Source organism: Stylophora pistillata, chromosome 4, assembly GCF_964205215.1.
Source record: "Stylophora pistillata chromosome 4, jaStyPist1.2, whole genome shotgun sequence".
Taxonomy (NCBI): Eukaryota; Metazoa; Cnidaria; class Anthozoa; order Scleractinia; family Pocilloporidae; genus Stylophora; species Stylophora pistillata.
The window spans coordinates 18,367,639-18,385,640 of record NC_142522.1 but is presented as its reverse complement, the minus strand read 5'-3'; the positions used below and the strand labels follow the sequence as shown (position 1 = coordinate 18,385,640).

Sequence of the window (18,002 nt, the reverse complement as noted above, 5' to 3'; positions counted from 1 at the left end):
ACATAGACCTTGGAATGATGCAGATAACCTCGTACCGCATTTTACGAAAGGATGGTTTAGAAAAGCATCGTAAATGGTATATTTCTCCTAACTGAGCCTTTCTGCTGTAAAGGAATTTTTTTTTAAGCGGTCAAAATATTGAACATATGCAAACAAAACAATCAAATATATTGGAAGCCTTACGGATGATCGCATCAAGGCGACCTCGCAGCTGGAAAGATGGATTAGACGTCAAACTACTGCCGCCGTTATTGGGAAAAAGATCTAGTTTGGGATGAAGAAGATTAAGGGGAAGTTAGTGAAGCGTACCTCACAGGTGGGTGTGATTTACACAATCATACCTTTGTAGGAAACTCAACTCGAAACCGGCCTTAATTACAGTAGGTATCAAGTGTATCTTCAGGCCAGTGATTGTTTCAAGACAAAAGTTTGTAAACAACACGAGCTTAGTTTATTTACCGCAGCGTGGCTCTAATTTGAGATTAAGGCATTATGTTGTACATGTTTTTAGAGGGAGGTGAGACAGAAGCAGAAGGTGCTGTAGGGATTGCCCCGGGTTGTTTTGTAAAGTTTGACAGTCTAGCTACAAACAAATGTAAACAGTACACGTCCACTCAAAATTAGTCGAAAGCTATAGAACTATCAAAAATCTACTGTAAAGCAATATGGCTTTTATATTAAGCGAAGGCTACCCCACTGTTGTAATTTATTGCCTCCAACGAGCAATTACAATTGACATTTCTTGAGAAAACTTCCAATTCTTTGCGTTATCCACTTTAGCCTACTCAAAGGTGATTAATCAACAATTCTTCACTGAGATGGAGGTGAATAATTGTAGTAGTGTATGCTACACAGAAACCATAGAATTAGTTTATTTCCATAATATACTAAGAAACTGTCTCTTCAGCTGTATGGAACTTGATAATCACTTCCAAACTAGCCAATCAGTGTGTGTGAAAAGTACCATTCACTTGTGTCATGTATGCCAATTAACAATTATTCACTGGGATGGAGGTAAACAGTGGTGGATTTTTGTAGAGCTACAAAGCAGCAATGTAAATATCCACCACTTATAGAGACACTAAAAGGAATAATTGTTTTTGAGTAAGTATTAAAAGACCATAAAAGAACCAAACAATAACTCTGTGTCAGTATACTGAAAAACTATTGGAAAGTACACTCTTGACAAACGACTATTCTCTTTAGTTGTTTGGAGGTGAACAGAACTTGCTAATCACTTCCCAACCAACTTATCGCTGTGTGTGAAGAGCTTTCTTTACCTGTTTGGTTTATACTTAAAGTATTTATCAGTAAATGGAGTAGGATGTTAATTTACTGATTTGTTAATTTATTTATGAACCTGGTCTTCACAATTTCTTTTTATACATAATTTTAGAAAATGTCTGTTTTATTGAAAGACATGAAAAATAGACATCCATTTATGATCTAGTTTTTTGATAACCCAAAATATATATTTTGTTAAAAGTAATTATATATTTTATTTGCTATACATGCACAGACTCAACTTCAAGTAAATCCCCCGTGTGAAGAAGATTGGACTAAATATGATGAACGGCTCATTGAATGTGTGGTGAATGGAGATGTGGAAAAACTCAAGTAGGTTAAATTTGAAAAAAAAAATTGTTTTTTTGTTTGTAAATGCACATGTCACTTGTAATAAAGGCAGTGTGAAGAAAATAGAAAAGACAAAGAACACTGAGTAATTCAGTAACAACAAAAAAAGAATTTAGCAGTGACAAGAGTTAAATATGTTCGGAGAGTATAAAAGATCAACAACCCCATCGCAACAAAACTAAAATATGCACAGTAAATTTGGAGGTTCATTAGCGAGATGAAGAAAGGTGTGAAATTTAAAATCAAAACAAAAATTTTAGTTGCCCACTTGGTATCAAACCTCCGAAACTCAGATGTCGTGGTTTAATGCTCTACTGACCACTAAGCTTCAGGGATCTTATAAGGCTATATATTGGGTCTATATGTGACAAGTGTCCTGAAAGCTGCAAGGATCAACAATGCTAAAGTGATCAGTGAATATATTAAATAGATAAAGAAAGATGTTCTTCATTTCTCACAAGTCTAAGGAAGGAAAGGAAAATCTGAGTCTTCTAGACTAAAATTTTTTCTTCTTTGTTTGACACTAACCCCTTGTGGTGAATAATTAACATCTCTTTGTACTCAATAAGAAAGCCTGTCATTTTACCGTCTGCCTTTGTCAGTAAGAATTTTATTTTTCTTTAAATACTCTAAGTGATTATTAATAAATACTTTTATCAGCTACTTTGTCAAGAATACATTCTATTGTGTTTGAAACAACTCTTATTAAAGAGGAAGGTAAGGAAAATATCACCCCAAAAGGCTTTAATCCTGTAGAAAGCTGTAAATTTTTTCAGACCACCTTCAAGCTCATTTCGGGGCTGTTACTGTTGTTAGGGAAGGTGCCTTTGTTAGATTACATAATAATTTTCCACTTCTAATTCAATGTATTGAAATTCCAATTTCTACTCCAAAAGCCAAACTTGTTGAAACAAAAAATTCTTATTTTATTATTAAGCATGGTATGTTTTCACTTTGTTAGGTCTACACTTACAAAAAAGGGGACATCAGCAATAAAGTTGGGCCCAAATGGAACAACAGCGTAAGAAAATATCATACCAACCTCTATGCTAATTATCTTTTGATAATTGATACATGTATATCAACTGCTTGAGATGAAGACCATAATTATTGTCTCCACATTGTGGACTGCTAATGTGCTGTCTATCTTTAGTTGATTATTTTACTGGACTGGAAGTAATGGACTTCAAATGATGAAGTTCTCTATATTGATTTCTTATGTTTCTTAATTAGTTAATATGTGAGCTATTTACAAAAAAGTGGTGTCCCCACATTGTGCAGTGGTAATGTGCTAGTTAGCTTATTATTTTAGTGAACTGGAAATAATAAAATGCAATTGATGAGAGTTTTTATATTATTTTCTTTTATTTCTCAGTTAGTATGTGAGCTATGATTGGTTAACTTAGCTAATGGTATTCCACTGAATGGCTGGCTAACTTCAAAAGTTTGTTTAAATAGAAATCTTCCCCCTCTATTTGAATTCAGAAATGTTCAATAGATATCTTTAAGTTATTAACCTCATTTTCTTAGTCTGTACTGTAAGTTACCTGCCTTACACTTGGGCCTTAAATCATAGCAGAAAAACTTGTTCTGTAACTTACAGTATGGATGTGGAACTTGTTAGTAAGAGCTATGAGACCATATGATAAGTTCTTTTGTATACAAACTTGGTCCAGTAATTTAATCATGCGACTATTGCTGCAATTATAACAATTTAACATCATTTGGATTTGGTAAAATTTTGATGGGTTGGGATCTTTATATTAACTTATTTTAATTAGCAGTTTATTATTAAGATTAGGGGATCTACTTTAATTGCAGTCATAGATTATTTTAGGATTTAGGGCTCTTCATGTATCAAGAGCATGTCCTGATTAACAAAATTGTTTATCACTTTTTCTTAGTCTTCACACGGCCTGTGAGAAAGGAAGTGTTGAGTGTTTGGAGGTGTTACTGCGAGAACAGCCAGACTTATCATTCGTAAACAAAGCAGGTGAGTCTTTTATAAGCTGCTTTTTAAGTGCATCTGATGCAATTGGCTTCACATTGTCAATTGATTGATTGATTTGATCGATTTATCAGTTTAATGAATACATGTGCAAGATATAAATTCATTATAACAGCTTTGATGAAAGAAGGACAAACAAGAGTGTCCAGGTTTTAAACGAAGTCCGAGTCAAGGTGTTATCGTCATCAGTAGTTTCTTCGCTTGCAGTTCTAAAATGAAGTTAAGAATGTGCTCTGTATAGGATCTGATTTTGGCAGCTGTGTGATTACAAGTAAAGAGTGTAAATGGGATCATAGTTTCACTGTAATTGTTAACAGCTATGTAGCTATAAAATTCAATATATACTTGGAAGCAAATAACCAAGTTCAATGGTACATTACAAATTAACTGACAGTAAACTGATGTTAACGTTGGTAAAGCACATCAGAGGTGTTCATTTAAGGTACCACAGACTATATCCCCATGTTCCTTGAAATGTTTTTCTTTCAGGCTGTAGTCCTCTACACGTGGCTGCATATTCTGGGAACTCAGAATGTGTGAAGAAAATATTAGAACGGAAGGTTCATGTCGGAACTCAGGATGGTAAAAAAATGACAGCACTTCACCATGCAGGCAAGTTGTAATGTTTATCAGTAATCCTTTCATCAAAGACAATCTGTAATAATGTGATCATTGCCTCAGATAGTTTATTCTTTTTTGGTCTGTTTTTGCTGAATATAGCTGCCAAAGGCCAGAAAGAATGTGTTGAAGTTCTTCTTAACAATAAAGCTTCTCTTAATGGCAAAGACAAGGTAACTTTTGGTCATGCAATTTAATTGATATACAATTTGTTAAGGACTTCATGAATGAAATGCTGAATCACTAGTTGAAATATACTGTTGACTATTTGGCTCAACTAACTTTCAATAGTAATTAGTATAATTTCAGAGCTGAGCAAAGAGTTTCCAGCAATCTGATTGGTTGAGCGGTTCCTTATATGATGCTATATAGACCGCTCCACGCGGTTTATATAAAATGTTAAAATAAAGTGTTAATAAATGTTACTAAAATGTTATGATTTTAGAAATTTCTCTGTTGTTCAGCTCTGAAATTATACTAAAAAACAATTATTCACCTCAGGTTCGGTGAATATTGTCGAATAATCCCCTTGACTTTGTCTCGGGGATTATTCGACGATATTCACCTCGCCTTCGGCGAATAATTGTTAATTGTAAACATCTTATATGTTCTAGAACACACATAGGAAAAATAAAAGCAGCATATGATTCTGCCATTTAATTACGGAACACTTACAAGTACAAGAAAGATATTGTGTTTGATTTATCATGTAAAAGAGGTTATTTCAACTTTTTTTTTTCCAGGATGGAAGAACCCCATTATTGATGGCAATACAAGGTGGACATGAAGATGTTGTCAAGTTATTACTCAACAGAGGAGCAAAGGTTAACATAACAGACAATTCTAAAAAGTGAGTCAAAGCAAAACTATAAAAACTTGTCTTCTCTCACATGCTGGTTTGAAGAGTAGTAGTTACTAATAGTAGGTAATAGTCCTTTCTGTGTGTCCATAAGGTCTCGGCCAGAGAACACCATTGATCTATTGGTTGCCAGTCTTTCAAGCTGCCCCCATGTCCAGCCTCTGTTCCTCATTTCCCTTTCCTAGGTTTTACTCCAAGATTCCTTGGGGCAGCCTCTCTTTTGTAGGCCATCAGTATAGTCCTTTGGAGAGTGACTCTGTACTTTGCAGCTGGTTTAAAGAGAACTTACAGTAAATGTGAATGACAGAAGGGAGCTGATACATCCCTTGTATTGATAGGTTATTATTATTGGGAAAAATATATTATTTCTACATGATACCTTATATAATGATGTACTTCACTGTAATTCATAGGACTGCACTTATGTATGCATCACTTCTGGGGCTTTCCATTACCGTAGAGATGTTATTAAAAAGGGGTGCCAATCCACAACTGACTGACAGCAATGGTCATACAGGTATGCAAGGCAAAATTAATTATTTACAAGATTAGTGAACAGCATTCAAATACCTTCTTCCATGATATATTTTTGCAACCCTTTTTGATAAGTAATGAGAAGGAAATTAATTTTTGTTTTCATGATTGACAGCTGAAGAGTTTGCTCGCTTGTGTAATTACCAAGATATCATTGATCTTATGCACAGTGCTCCATCTGTTGCAATGTGGGATGCAGGTATTGATAAACACTAGATTTCTGTTCCTGCCAGAAATGGCTTGTAGAGAATTTAAGTTTTGATCAAAAACTTGACTGAATAAACAAACTGGTATAATGATATTATTTTTTTGAAGTGTTTCACCAGATAATAACTGACTTTACTCACTTAGGTGCACAGTAATGATTAAATCAAGAAAATCACTGTGAAGTCTTTCTATTTTGTAATTTAAGGATGATGATATATCAAAAAGCAAGACATTTGTTTAGGAATCTTTGTACTAATGGTTCCAAAACAAAACAAAATCCATGTCTATGGTAAAATGCACAAGTACCACTATATGATACCTGGTTGTCCAAACCACCTTGTGGATATATTTATATTAGATTACAAGAAAAGATACAGCAGACTTTTATTTATTAGGGGAAACTTCAGAGGATAATGAAGCAGATGAAGAGGACTCCAATGTTCCAAATGTAATTATTTTAGAAAGTTGTGTTAATGTCAACAACCAAGGCATCCTTTCTATTTGTATGCATTATTAATAGCTTTAATTTGTTTTCTTGCATGCTCTTGAATCTGCAGTTGGATTAAAGATAGCCTAATTATTTACCTACTAGTAAACAGACTTTTTGCACTGATTTAGTTCCATTACAGCTATTCAGTAACAGCGAAAGCAAGACTTTATCTTCTCAATACTGACTTTCTTACACAAAAACAAGTTAACAGGAAAACAGGTTGAAACCAAAGACATAAAACTAAAAGATAAGTTTAATAGGATAAACAACTTACCCTCAAAATGAAAAGCAGACAAAATAAAACAACAAAATATGTACAGACAAAATAAAACAACAAAATATGTACATTGATAACCCCTTGAAAATAAAACTGCAACTGTAAATAACTTTGTAGAAAAGACTTCTTGAGCAGATAACTGCCCTTAACATGACTTAAAAAGAAAATGACCAAAAAAAGCGTGATTACATTATAAAGGACTATAAAAGTACATGCAATATGTGAAAGCATGGAAAAGTGAAGGTGTAACTGATAAAAACAATAACTATTAAATGAAAAACACTAATGAGGAGGAACAGTATGAGAAAAGGAAAAGAAAAATAAATAAATAAATAGTTCCCAAAATATTTAAAAAGTGCCTAAATCTTACATATTCAGTATTTCGATAATCATGTCTTCTCATTGAAAAACTTCAGTCTGTAATCAACAAATTAGGTGAAAAAGTTTATAAAAAGTCTGTCAAAAAGACTGTCAAAAAGTCAAAAAGAGTCAATAGATTCTGTTACTTAATTAAATCTTAATCATCAGTGACTAGACATCTTGATTAAGATAATTGTGATTTTTCTGCAAAATGCAGGTTAGTTATTTTCTCTTGCTATTATTTTATAATTAAACTGATTTTTTTAAGCATTGAACAGAAATCATCCCAACCTACCAGAGTCAGTTGTTAACATTGTTTTAACTAATATACTTGGACATATTTAAGTGTTGGAAGTTAGTTTACCATGACTGATCACACATGTTTACATACATATGAATTTGATTCTTTGTCAGGGTGAGTTAATAACAGAGTTCAGCAATATGGAAGAATCAGAAGCAGAGACATCTGTTTCACTACACCATGAAACAGTGTCAAGTACTACTGGGGTAAGTGTAATTCTGGTCTTTTTTTGTCAAGTTGAAAATTTGACATTTTTTATAATGATCACTATGCCACTGACAGTTTGCACTATCTCTGATGAGCAAATATAAAACATAATCATTTGATTTCTTTGAAAACATTGTTTGTTTCTTATTTTACTGTTTCTGGCAGTAATTTGATTTTTTTTGGCTAAGACGCATTTTCTTAATATGTGTATTTCAATCTTGAACTTTAGATTTAAAGGCTCTGGCATGGAACCAAAAAGCTTACTTTTTGATAATACATAAGCAGATAAAAAGTTTTTATCAAAAATTAAGACAATTTAGTTTAATGAGATGAATTTCACCAAAAAAAGTACAACATTATATGTGACATTCTTTATTTTAGGTTCCAAGTTCTGTCAACAGTGGTAGTTTATCACAACAGGTAACTTTAATTGGGTCTTAAAGGTATTCAATGTGATTTGATTTCATGCTGTGTACACTTAAATTCTGTCTTTCCATAAATGACTGATTGTCATGGGCAATGATTGCATTGTGGAATGTAGTCATTTAATTCTGAGAAGTAATTAATTTGTGCATTGTGCAATTTTTTTTAAATACATTGTAGGAATCCTTTTCATCCAAAGCTTCAACAACACTCTCTTCCTCAAGAGCAGCCAACCAAGATCTGTCTCAAGATATCACGGTAGACTATTATTAGTGTTGTAAAGAACTGGTTCACTGGATAATTATACTTACACTGTACATCACGTACAGTTTACTAGAAAAGTTGTGTTATTATAGACAGGTCAAATATGATTCACTTGTACTGGTAAACCATCTCATCACATATCATTGCTTCGTGGGGAATAAAGAATTTGTGAACTTCTTTTAAAGTTGCTTGATAGCTCAGTTACAAGAAGCACTAAACTGGTAAAATGAATGAGGGCACTGGTTCCACTGCTTTCACAACCTGACTTTTCTTAAGCTTTTTTTATTCCAGCTCATCTTTATCATCCAGGGATCACCTTCCATGAATATCTGTTTCCTAGAAATCCTTTTGGATGTGTCTCTTCATTTTAAACACTTGTTCTTTTTAGGAACTGGAAGAGGAAAATGAAATGCTAAACCAAGAATTAAATAAACTGAGAGTCCAACACCAGAAGACTCTAGAAAGGGTAACTTTTGTTATCGTCTGTACCTTTCTCAGTCAGATAATTTATGTATTTTATGTTATGATGGTTTTTTGTGTGTTTACATTTAACTCTTGCTAATAGCGTTGCCAGCCCTGATAACTGTAAGCTCCAGACCTCCGTTCCAATACTTTTCTAGGGCTCTGTTATTTCTCCATCTTCAGTAACTTTTTGTTTACTTCCAATGTGTGAGCCTCCTGTGGCAAATACCAATTAAGCCTGATCTTTTTCCAGACTTTGATTTTAAAAGTTTCATGTTACTTGTGTTACACCATCAATCAACCTTTTTAAAATCTTCATTCCTTAGTGTTCACATGATGGAATTTGATCTAATAATATCATGATAGTGGGCTCTTTCATGAGTGTCCAGGGAGTGTTTGCCTTTAAAGAGGCTAAAGCATAATTTAATAGATTAAAATCTCAGGGTAAATCTTATTCTTTTTGGCTACAGCTTCGTGGTCTTGAAGCCAAGCAAGAAAGCAAAGCACCAGTAGTATCAAATCATATCAATGTAAGATATTGTGATGGCTTTTTTTCTTTGAGAAGAATATGCTGCCTTTCTATAACATCAAGAAATGGTTAGATATTCTAGTCTTCTCAGACAGGGACGAATAAATGGAGGTCCTGTCTCCTGCAGAGTTAGGGGCAGGAGACGTTAATTTCCCATGCACGAGATTACTGTGTAATGGATGTCCTCCCCTGGGGTGGGGTGGGTGGTTAACAGGACCCCGGTTGATACCAGTGTTTACTACACTGAAGGGGCTATCCTGTATAAATATATAAAGGCTGATAGTTTTGAAAGAAACTGTTTGGGGCTGTGTCAGTGGGAATAATGAAATAATTTGGATATAATTTTCAACAAAGTTGAAGTGGTAAATTGGCCACCATAACGATTACAAAAGCTGACATTTCGAACGTTAGCCCTTCGTTAGAGCCCCTCTGTATAAATATAGATGTCTACTCTACTCTACTCTTATAAGCTAGCTGTTTGCTTTCCTGTAATCTCTGTTATTGTGGTTTTTTTTTACTTTCTTTTGTTTAAGTTCAACTAAATACGTGATTACTTTGTTACTGACGTATTCAGGGACATGTAGAGGAAGAATTATTAGAAGAAAAAGACAAAAAAATAGAGGAGCTAGAAAAAGAGGTATGACTTGTTGCAAGAACACTTTCTTTTTCTAGTTATTTCAATTGCTTTTCAATTGTGTCAATGATTTTTTAAGGGGGGGGGAGAGGTGAGGTACCCAGTATTCTTTGGTCTCATGGTGAACAAGTAAAGGAGTTTGCAAATGTTTTATATATCTGTTTATTTACAAAATTTAGAGTGAGGGAACACTCTGGAAGTACGCAGTGTGGTCTCCTTTGTTATCTAAGGAAATACATTCTTCAATTTGATCATAATTGAGTACCTGATAAGACTGTTCTGAAGTCCCTTAGATGATCTCTGATTTTACACTTAGATTTGAGTGGATCAAATTTCCCTTTAACCAAAAAAGTTTGAAAGGACAGTTATGTCAGTCTTCTGTTTAATATTCTGAATTAAGTAAAATGTTGAAGAAATAAGTAAGCAAATTGCAAAGTACAAATTTCTATGAGTTTCAAAAGTGAGGAAGTATAATAATAGGTAGGGGTGGACAAAAAATAGCAAGAATTGCATTAATTTTATTTAAAGTTTAGAGACTGAAGTGTGGTGAATGCTTTCCCTAATGTTTGATAACAAGTCATTTTCCTTATAAACAAATGGTCAGGTTGAGAAATTAAAGGAAGATTTAACTTATGAAGAAGAGTCCAGATGTGAAGCTGAGGTAGGAAACTTAGCCCTAAGAGAGATGGGCATCTAATTTCTCCTGAAAATTTCACCCCTGAATCAAAAAATTGGTTCATGAGAATGGAGGAAACAAATACCAACTAATAAAGCTCTTGATAGTTAAACAACTTTTCCTCATCAGGACCTAAGGAAATGTATAGAGAACTGTATGAAGAATATACATACTGATGTTACGCTGTAATGGGTTAGATAGATAGATGACTTAATTTATTTAATGAGGGTAAAAAACCCTTCACATTTAAAACTGATAAACTAGTGGTCCTCAATGGGTTGACTTTAAATAAAGTCTCCAACAACAACTGGCTCAGAAGCATTCATTTGGCACCCTCTGTTTAACTCTTTCACTCCAAATATCTCATTAGTAATTCTCCGTACTGTCTGCCATACAATTCTTAGGATATTAGTATGGAGAACTTGGTGATGGATCAACCGATATTATCCCCTTATTATATTTTCTTTATTCTCATCCCTTGCCTGCTTGATATGGTTTGGTATTGTGAGGAGAAATTCTCTCTTGATCACTCTTGGGAGTTACAGGGTTATTAACTACTTTCCTTTTGATCAATTTATAAAATCTCACTGGTGAACAGGGAAGCAGAGACTGTTCCTTAATGTACTTCTAACCTGGTGCTGATATAAACATTTAAGGAATAATTATGTTGATCTTGAAATAATTAATATGTCATTTGCTTTGGTTCTAGCAAGAAGTAGAGAATCTCAAAGCTCAAGTGGCAACACTCCAGGTCAGTGACTGTGTATAAATAAATGTGACCTTTGAATTACGGTTGTTGTCCCAGGGCGGTAAATGTTTTTACTGAATGCACACACTGTGAGTAACCTTGTGTACTGTAAACTTTAACTTTTTTCGGAGGCAGGTTCTTTGTATCTCTAATATTGCTATTGACACACCCTGATATTTAATTATTCTCATAATGACTCTGTTCAGGATGAAAATCAGAATGACTTTAACTCCAGTGAAACTGATGATGATATTGAGTTACCAGGTAAGTCCAGTCCTGTTCATTTGGTGTTGATTAAGAAATCAAAGAGGTAAAGTTTTCAATTAATAGTTCAAAGCAATTCAAAGTTAAGCACTTTGATTCCTAAAATAAAGCACCAGGGACTTGCCTTAATATGTCTGTGTTTGAACTGATGATTCAGACTGATCATACTTGTAAACCAATTTCAAAATCAATCAATTGTTTTTATTAATCACCTGCCACCAAAAGGAAATGTTGGAATACTCTTCAGCAGGACATCCTGCCTTGCCTGTTAATCTAAAATTCATCTGAATTGATATGAGTATCACATGGATTTTCCTGAAAGCTCAAATGTAGGATTCATAGTGGATACCTGGGATTTGGGATCCAAAATGGATAGAAAAAAATTCCAATTAAATACACTCCAAGTAATGTTTCTGAAACTGCTATCCTTTGAAAATAGGAATTTTGCAGAAAAGTTATTTCCAGAATCTATGTAATATATTTATGTTGTTTTCATTTTGCTAAGTCATAACTTGAGTTTTGGATGTGGTGTATGTTATTAAAATGATTTCATTCTATAATAACCCAAACTCGAATGCAAACAAAACAGCCCCAAAAGATGTAGAGGATGATGTGTATGAGGGACCAGTGGATAACATACTGGTCCAGAAGGGTCAACATTCACATGTTGGTAGGAACAGTGACTGTTTTGTAGTCGAGTAAGATGGACACTCTTCTCTAATAGTGCCTCTCTTAACCCAAGAGCATAAATTGGTGCTTACAATCTGTCAGGGGAAAAAATTGCCAGGGGGTGGGGGGTGGGGAGAGAGTAACCCGTGATGAAGCAGGCATCCAATTAGGTGGAAGTGACCAAATAAGTGACAGCAGTAGGGGCCACTTAGGTCCAAAGCAGACTTTACCCTTACGGTACCTTTTCTTTCAATGTAGGTGTTGATCAAAACTGGGATACAAAGAACAACAACAAAAAAAGTGAGTCATTATTTCATTGCTTTGTGTTTTCTTGAATTTTACCAGCCTCACTTTAAAGTCAGTTTCAGTTCTTGTGATGCTTCTTGTTTTGGTGTTAGATACACAGCCGGACCAACTCATTTCACTACATGGTCAGGTCACAACTCTTAAACTTGAAAATGAAATGCTTAAAGAGCAACTCCAAGTAAGTTCGACAAAACAAAATGTCTTCTAAACACCGGTGTAAGTAGTTGTTTCTTTTTGGGAAAAATGATGTTAATGATATAAATTCCGTAGTAATTTGTTTTAATTTCAGACCTTCAAACTTTTCCATTCGCCAACATCTATAACGAAAAGGAAATGTGTATGACTGTTCAATCTAGTGGTCACCTCGCATCCATTTCATTCCTTTCGTGTTGGGTGTTAACTACCTGCTTAATAAGACAAGAACCGAGAATTGGTTTTTAAAGAGACAATTAGAAAACTCACTAAGTTCTGATTTTATTTTCCACGGTATTTTTAGGCCCGACATTTTGTGGAATTTCTGGGTTTTTTTTTTTTTATTATAATTTCTTGTTTTCTTATACAAGTTCCTCACTTTTAGGTCCTTTCGTGATTTTTTCTTCCGTTGGACTTTTTAACACTTTTTAACACTTTTTAAAACTTTCTTCACAGTGCCCTACTAATTTTTTGGTTTTTTTATTTGCGTGCCTAGATTTGTAATTTTTTCATTTCCAAATCTCCACAGCGGCCTTCTCGAGTCAATGGGGATATGATTCATAGCCAGGTTGATCGCAATATACCCACAATTCCACTTACAGTTTATCAGCAGCTCAAGGTAAGGTACATTTACTCTACAGCAGCTTAGCTTACCTTGTCTACAGTCAGCTAACTAGTCACCAATGACTAGCAAATTCCTTTAAATGCCAGAGATTTAAGATAAGCTATGTTGTTTTAAGAGGGAGTGAGGACAAAATGTGAGAAGGCTGTGCTTTGCAGTGCTTTTAAATCAAAGAAAGGCAAATATACAAAAGAGAAATAGAAGAAATTTTTTGTCAGTCGATGAATTTTTATATATTTCTTCTGTGAAGTTAATTTTCGGAATTATTTTCCACTGTATCTTTTACTTTTTTTCTATCGCATTTGAAAAGATAATAATATTTTCAAGACATGGCGTCCGACCCATACCTGAGCTAGTCTCCTTCACACGCAATTCTGTCACGCAACGTACTCTCTCACTAAAGCCCCGTCTACACGAGCAATTTTTATATGACAATTTTTATTTTCCCGTGTAGATGATGGAAAATGACCAATTTTTATGTGACAACTGCATTTGCTGAAAAGCTGTCGTGTTAGTTTTCATGTGGCAAATAAAAATTACCACTTAAAAAAATTGTCCGTGTAGATGAGACGCCACATAAATTGTGACAAAAGCGCCTAAAGCTGCAACACGTCTGGCACGTCTTCTGACTTTCCCCATCTTGCTTTTTCCTTTCCATGAGCATCTCCGCTGTGCAAAATTATTACTGACGCAAATTAACCAATATTTGTCGAGCCATCTACACGGGCAAATAAAAATTGCCACATACAGTTGCCACATAAAAATTGCTCGTGTAGACGGGACTTAAGAGAGAGAAAGCGGTGCGTGACAAGACCAAACAGAGGCTGTAAAGAAGGCTGGACTGAGATCATCCCTACTCTCTGCGTTTGATATTCACGTACTGCAGCCTCACCATGTAGCTTGAGAATAAATGTGGAATGTACACGGGTGTTGAACTTGTTTCCTTTTCTATTAGGAATCAAATGAAGACGAAATATTTAAGTTGACGGAAGAATTGGAAGAGCTCAAGATAACAAATGAATCCCTTCAAAAGGTTTCTTTTGACAGAATTAATTTTAAAACTGAAGTAAATGCGACAAAGGGTCGAGGTTGTAACTCTAGGCAAGATGAAAATGTTTAAATTCCCAGATTACTCAGTAACGTTTTCAGTTAAGGTTAAATTGATTTTCCAGTAAGTTTAACTTTTTTTTTATCAAAAATAGATCAATTGCATGTCATTGACCTTTTATTTAGTGTCTCGACAAACTGCTTTCAAGATTGCTCCTGATTCTTTCTCATTCGTCTGTAGTGTTAGAAGGAGGATTGGAGTGCAAAGGATGATGGGCTCTCTCTTTCTCCATTGTCTTCTAATAGCGCACAAATAAATGGACAAGATTCCAGTTGGGTCTCTATTTTCCTTGACATTTAGTTTCTTTTATTTTCCTAAGTTAGTTACCAACAATGGATCATGTCCTCAATGCGGTCAGCTCAAGACCAAGTCAGGAAATTCATTAACTACTACAACAGAACAGCGGTTAATGGAAGATTTAAAACAGCTCGAGCATCAGTTTCAGGTAAAAAGCGAAAAAACGCTCTTTATTCTGTCTTCCATCCACATGCAGTTTCCTTTTTTCTAAGTCAAATGTCTGACCAAGAAAGCGCGCTCATCGATGTGAAAGGCGTAACGAGATACGAGTGCGATGATCAAACCACGAAATGCATAAGTTGGTCAATGCTTAACTCGGCGAAGAGTTTGCATATATATCGAACTTTGCTATTGTTTTACCATTAAATTGCATGTTGATTTTGACTGCACTTCTTATCAGTCTGCAAGAGTAACAACCCACGCGAGATGTAAGGAGAGCACGAGAAAAGTTTGTACATCATGAGCCGAAGGCTAGTGGTATGCAAGGTTTTCTCTTGTTCTCCCAACACCCAAAGTGGATTTTTACACTAGTAGAACAACAGAAAGTGCGGTCTAATGCTTTGGGTTAACCAGCTCAATAAAAATATTTTATTAGCATCTCAATTGCTCTGTCAAACCAAGATAAAATAGTGGGACTTTCTCTAAGTAAACCCAATAAATAGACCTGACAAAACCGAATCCAGTAAAGAACTCAATGGTCTGAAACTGTTTATACACGGATTAAACAAAGATGCTCGTGGTAGTTGAAACAGTGTTCTTTCCTCTAATGTTTCGTACAGATTCATCGGCCCAGGCAAGTAGTTTGTAATGTTAAAATCAGGGCTTATAGATTTATGGCTGGTTCAAAGCGTTTCCAAGTACTTTGGCAGGTCTTCCGCTCGTCGTTTGCTTAATTGACGTTAGCTCAATTGGTTAGAGCGCCGGATTGTGTTGTGCGGGGGAGGTCGAGGGTTCGAGCCCCGGCCGGAACGATACTCATGGTCTTAAAATAAGTGAGGAGAATTTGCTATCTTTCTAATCAAGAAATGGATAGATATTCTAGTCTTGTCGGATAAGGACGAATAAACCGTAGGCCTCGTCTCCTGCAGGGTTAGGGGTAGGAGACGTTAATTTCCCACGCACGAGATTACTGTGTGGTGGATGTCCTCCCCTGGGTGGGATGGGTGTTGGCCCTGAAAAGCTCCTAGGGGGAATGGCAATTAACCCATGTATGTATGTATGTATGTATGTATGTATGTATGCATGCATGCATGCATGTATGTGTGCATGTATGCATGTGTGCATGTGTGCATGTATGCCTGTATGCATGTATGCCTGTTCAATAGTCAGTGCCCAGCTGTAAGGTATTTTATGACACAGGAAACCTGCCCAACTTGTGTTACTTGATCCGCGTTATTGTCTTTGGTAGGAGGCTGAAAGAGATTACAGAGACACTATAAACATGTACAGACTGCAACTTCTAAATGCATGCCAGGTAAGATTTTGTTTGTTTGTTTTTTAATCAAAGGTAACTAGTACCCATTTCTTTTGTACTTGCGCTCTCCGTCGATGAGGTGCCGATGGATCTTGGGTTGCCCCCACCCCCGTCATTGAGAAAAGTTATATTACGCAGTTATGTTATGCATTGAGAAAGTTATGTTACGTATCGACCTGAGGAAATCTGGATAAAGTAACGAGTAAGAAAGCAATTGACTTGAACAAAAGGTATTGACCGGATTCAAACCAGAGACCTCGCACCAACCGAGAACAATCACCTGCTGGTAACATTTACAATTTGTCACAGTTGTCTCTGCCTGAAGAGCGCGGGGATTGATGGGAAAGAAGAAGCGTTGAATTAGTTACCTTCTCGTCTCTCTCCTTTTTCAAGATTTTAATAAAAGAAGGCTGAGGGCGAGTAAGTCTGCAAACATCAGCATTTCCAAATTTTTTGCGGTCGATGGTTAAACAAGCGGCTTTTTGTAAGCAAAATGTATAGTGTTTTATAACACTTGTGTTACTTTTTTCAGCTTGAAATGGACCCTCAGATTCAGGAAGTTCTTCAAATGATCATCAGGTTACGAAGCAGTGAACAGTTTTGCTGAAAGAATTGCCTGCTCTATATAAGCTAAGAAAGGTTCCAAGCCATATAAATAAGGACCTGAAATAATTCCTAAGTAGAAATAATTCTAGTCAGTTCAAATGAGCTTTGCAATGAAAGAAGCATTTATTATACCAAATTCTTGACAGTTTATGCACAGAGAACTTAGTCTAGATCAGATAGTGTCATATATTTAATTATTTTTAAGAATTATTCTAGTGTACGGTTCAAAATCATCATAATCTGATCAGAAAATAGGGCGATTTTCTATCGTTTCTCGTTAACGATCCAAAATGGCTTTTAACTAGTTTTGCCTTAACACGCCCAAGCTGTGATTAGTTCACCCTCTTAACCCATCCAGATGTGAACTGAAAACCAGTTGCGACGTTTTAAAAATCACATAAGTTCTCCTACGCTTGGCGGCAATTTTTCGCGAATCTTTCATTGTCTGTTTTGATCTTACCTTTTTCTGATTTTTTCATCAAAAATCGCTCTACCTCTGCATCTAACAAACCGGATTTAGTATCAAAGCCCGCAACATTATTTTTGCAAGTTTTTATCAAGGAGGGCTTTGCAGAGTGGGGGCTCGACGAAATTTTAGGCGGAGCGGAATTTTTCCTCTCCTTCGCGGCTCCGTCGTTCAACGCAGCATAGCACTGTAAATCCACGCGAGCAGGCAGTTACAAGCTTAGTTTTAGTTTAGAGGCTAGCTATATGATAAAACGAAGACACATCTGTTTCAAATACTAGCGCTTTTGTACTGGCTATATGATTTTCAAAAGAGGAGGCACCTGTACAGAAGAGTTTTATATTTCTAGTTTTCAACCATCTCAATCGGTGGAATTAGTACTTTGTAAAATATTTCCTAACTTTATTTTAGAGCAAATTTTTCATTTGAACGATTGTGCGGATTTTGTATTTACTAATCTCTTGTACATTACAAGGCAACTGACCTGTTGTTTTAAGGTATTTATATTTTTTTATAAATAGTCCTTCTTAAGTTATGAGGTGTACTGTATGAATGAATTGTTCGTAGGTTTGGTATATTGAGTTGCCATACACGCTATCCATAGTCTGTCAAACTTCCTCTCAGCCCATAACAGTTCTAAATCCACTTTCCCGCCTGTCTTGCCAAACAATGTAACAATGTTGTTCGCGTACACATAGCGTAAAAAAAGGAATCATTGTGGGGATCCGAGATGGAAATATCTCTCTTAATATGGTATGAACAGTGA

At 35.4% G+C, this 18,002-nt stretch overlaps 1 protein-coding gene across 3 annotated transcripts; it reads left to right on the top strand.

Moving 5' to 3' along the window:
• Positions 1 to 4: 4 nt before the first annotated feature.
• On the top strand, positions 5 to 17,771 carry LOC111324640 (uncharacterized). Of its 3 annotated transcripts, none has more exons than XM_088755943.1 (26): positions 8 to 316; positions 1,520 to 1,617; positions 2,597 to 2,656; positions 3,540 to 3,628; positions 4,133 to 4,255; positions 4,364 to 4,434; positions 5,005 to 5,111; positions 5,534 to 5,637; positions 5,770 to 5,853; positions 6,257 to 6,309; positions 7,403 to 7,495; positions 7,878 to 7,916; positions 8,100 to 8,177; positions 8,572 to 8,649; positions 9,116 to 9,175; positions 9,749 to 9,811; positions 10,413 to 10,469; positions 11,194 to 11,235; positions 11,439 to 11,496; positions 12,424 to 12,465; positions 12,534 to 12,649; positions 13,193 to 13,282; positions 14,241 to 14,318; positions 14,713 to 14,838; positions 16,099 to 16,164; positions 16,697 to 17,771. In XM_088755943.1, exons 1-26 carry the CDS (start codon positions 275 to 277, stop codon positions 16,769 to 16,771), a joined length of 1,992 nt encoding a protein of 663 aa, XP_088612069.1. In that variant the 5' UTR covers positions 8 to 274; the 3' UTR covers positions 16,772 to 17,771. The 3 variants fall into 3 exon arrangements, with proteins under 3 accessions (XP_088612071.1, XP_088612069.1, XP_022783988.2); XM_022928253.2 differs by having other exon boundaries at positions 9 to 316; positions 12,564 to 12,649; XM_088755945.1 differs by lacking the exon at positions 14,241 to 14,318 and having other exon boundaries at positions 5 to 316.
• The last annotated feature ends 231 nt before the right edge of the window (positions 17,772 to 18,002 follow it).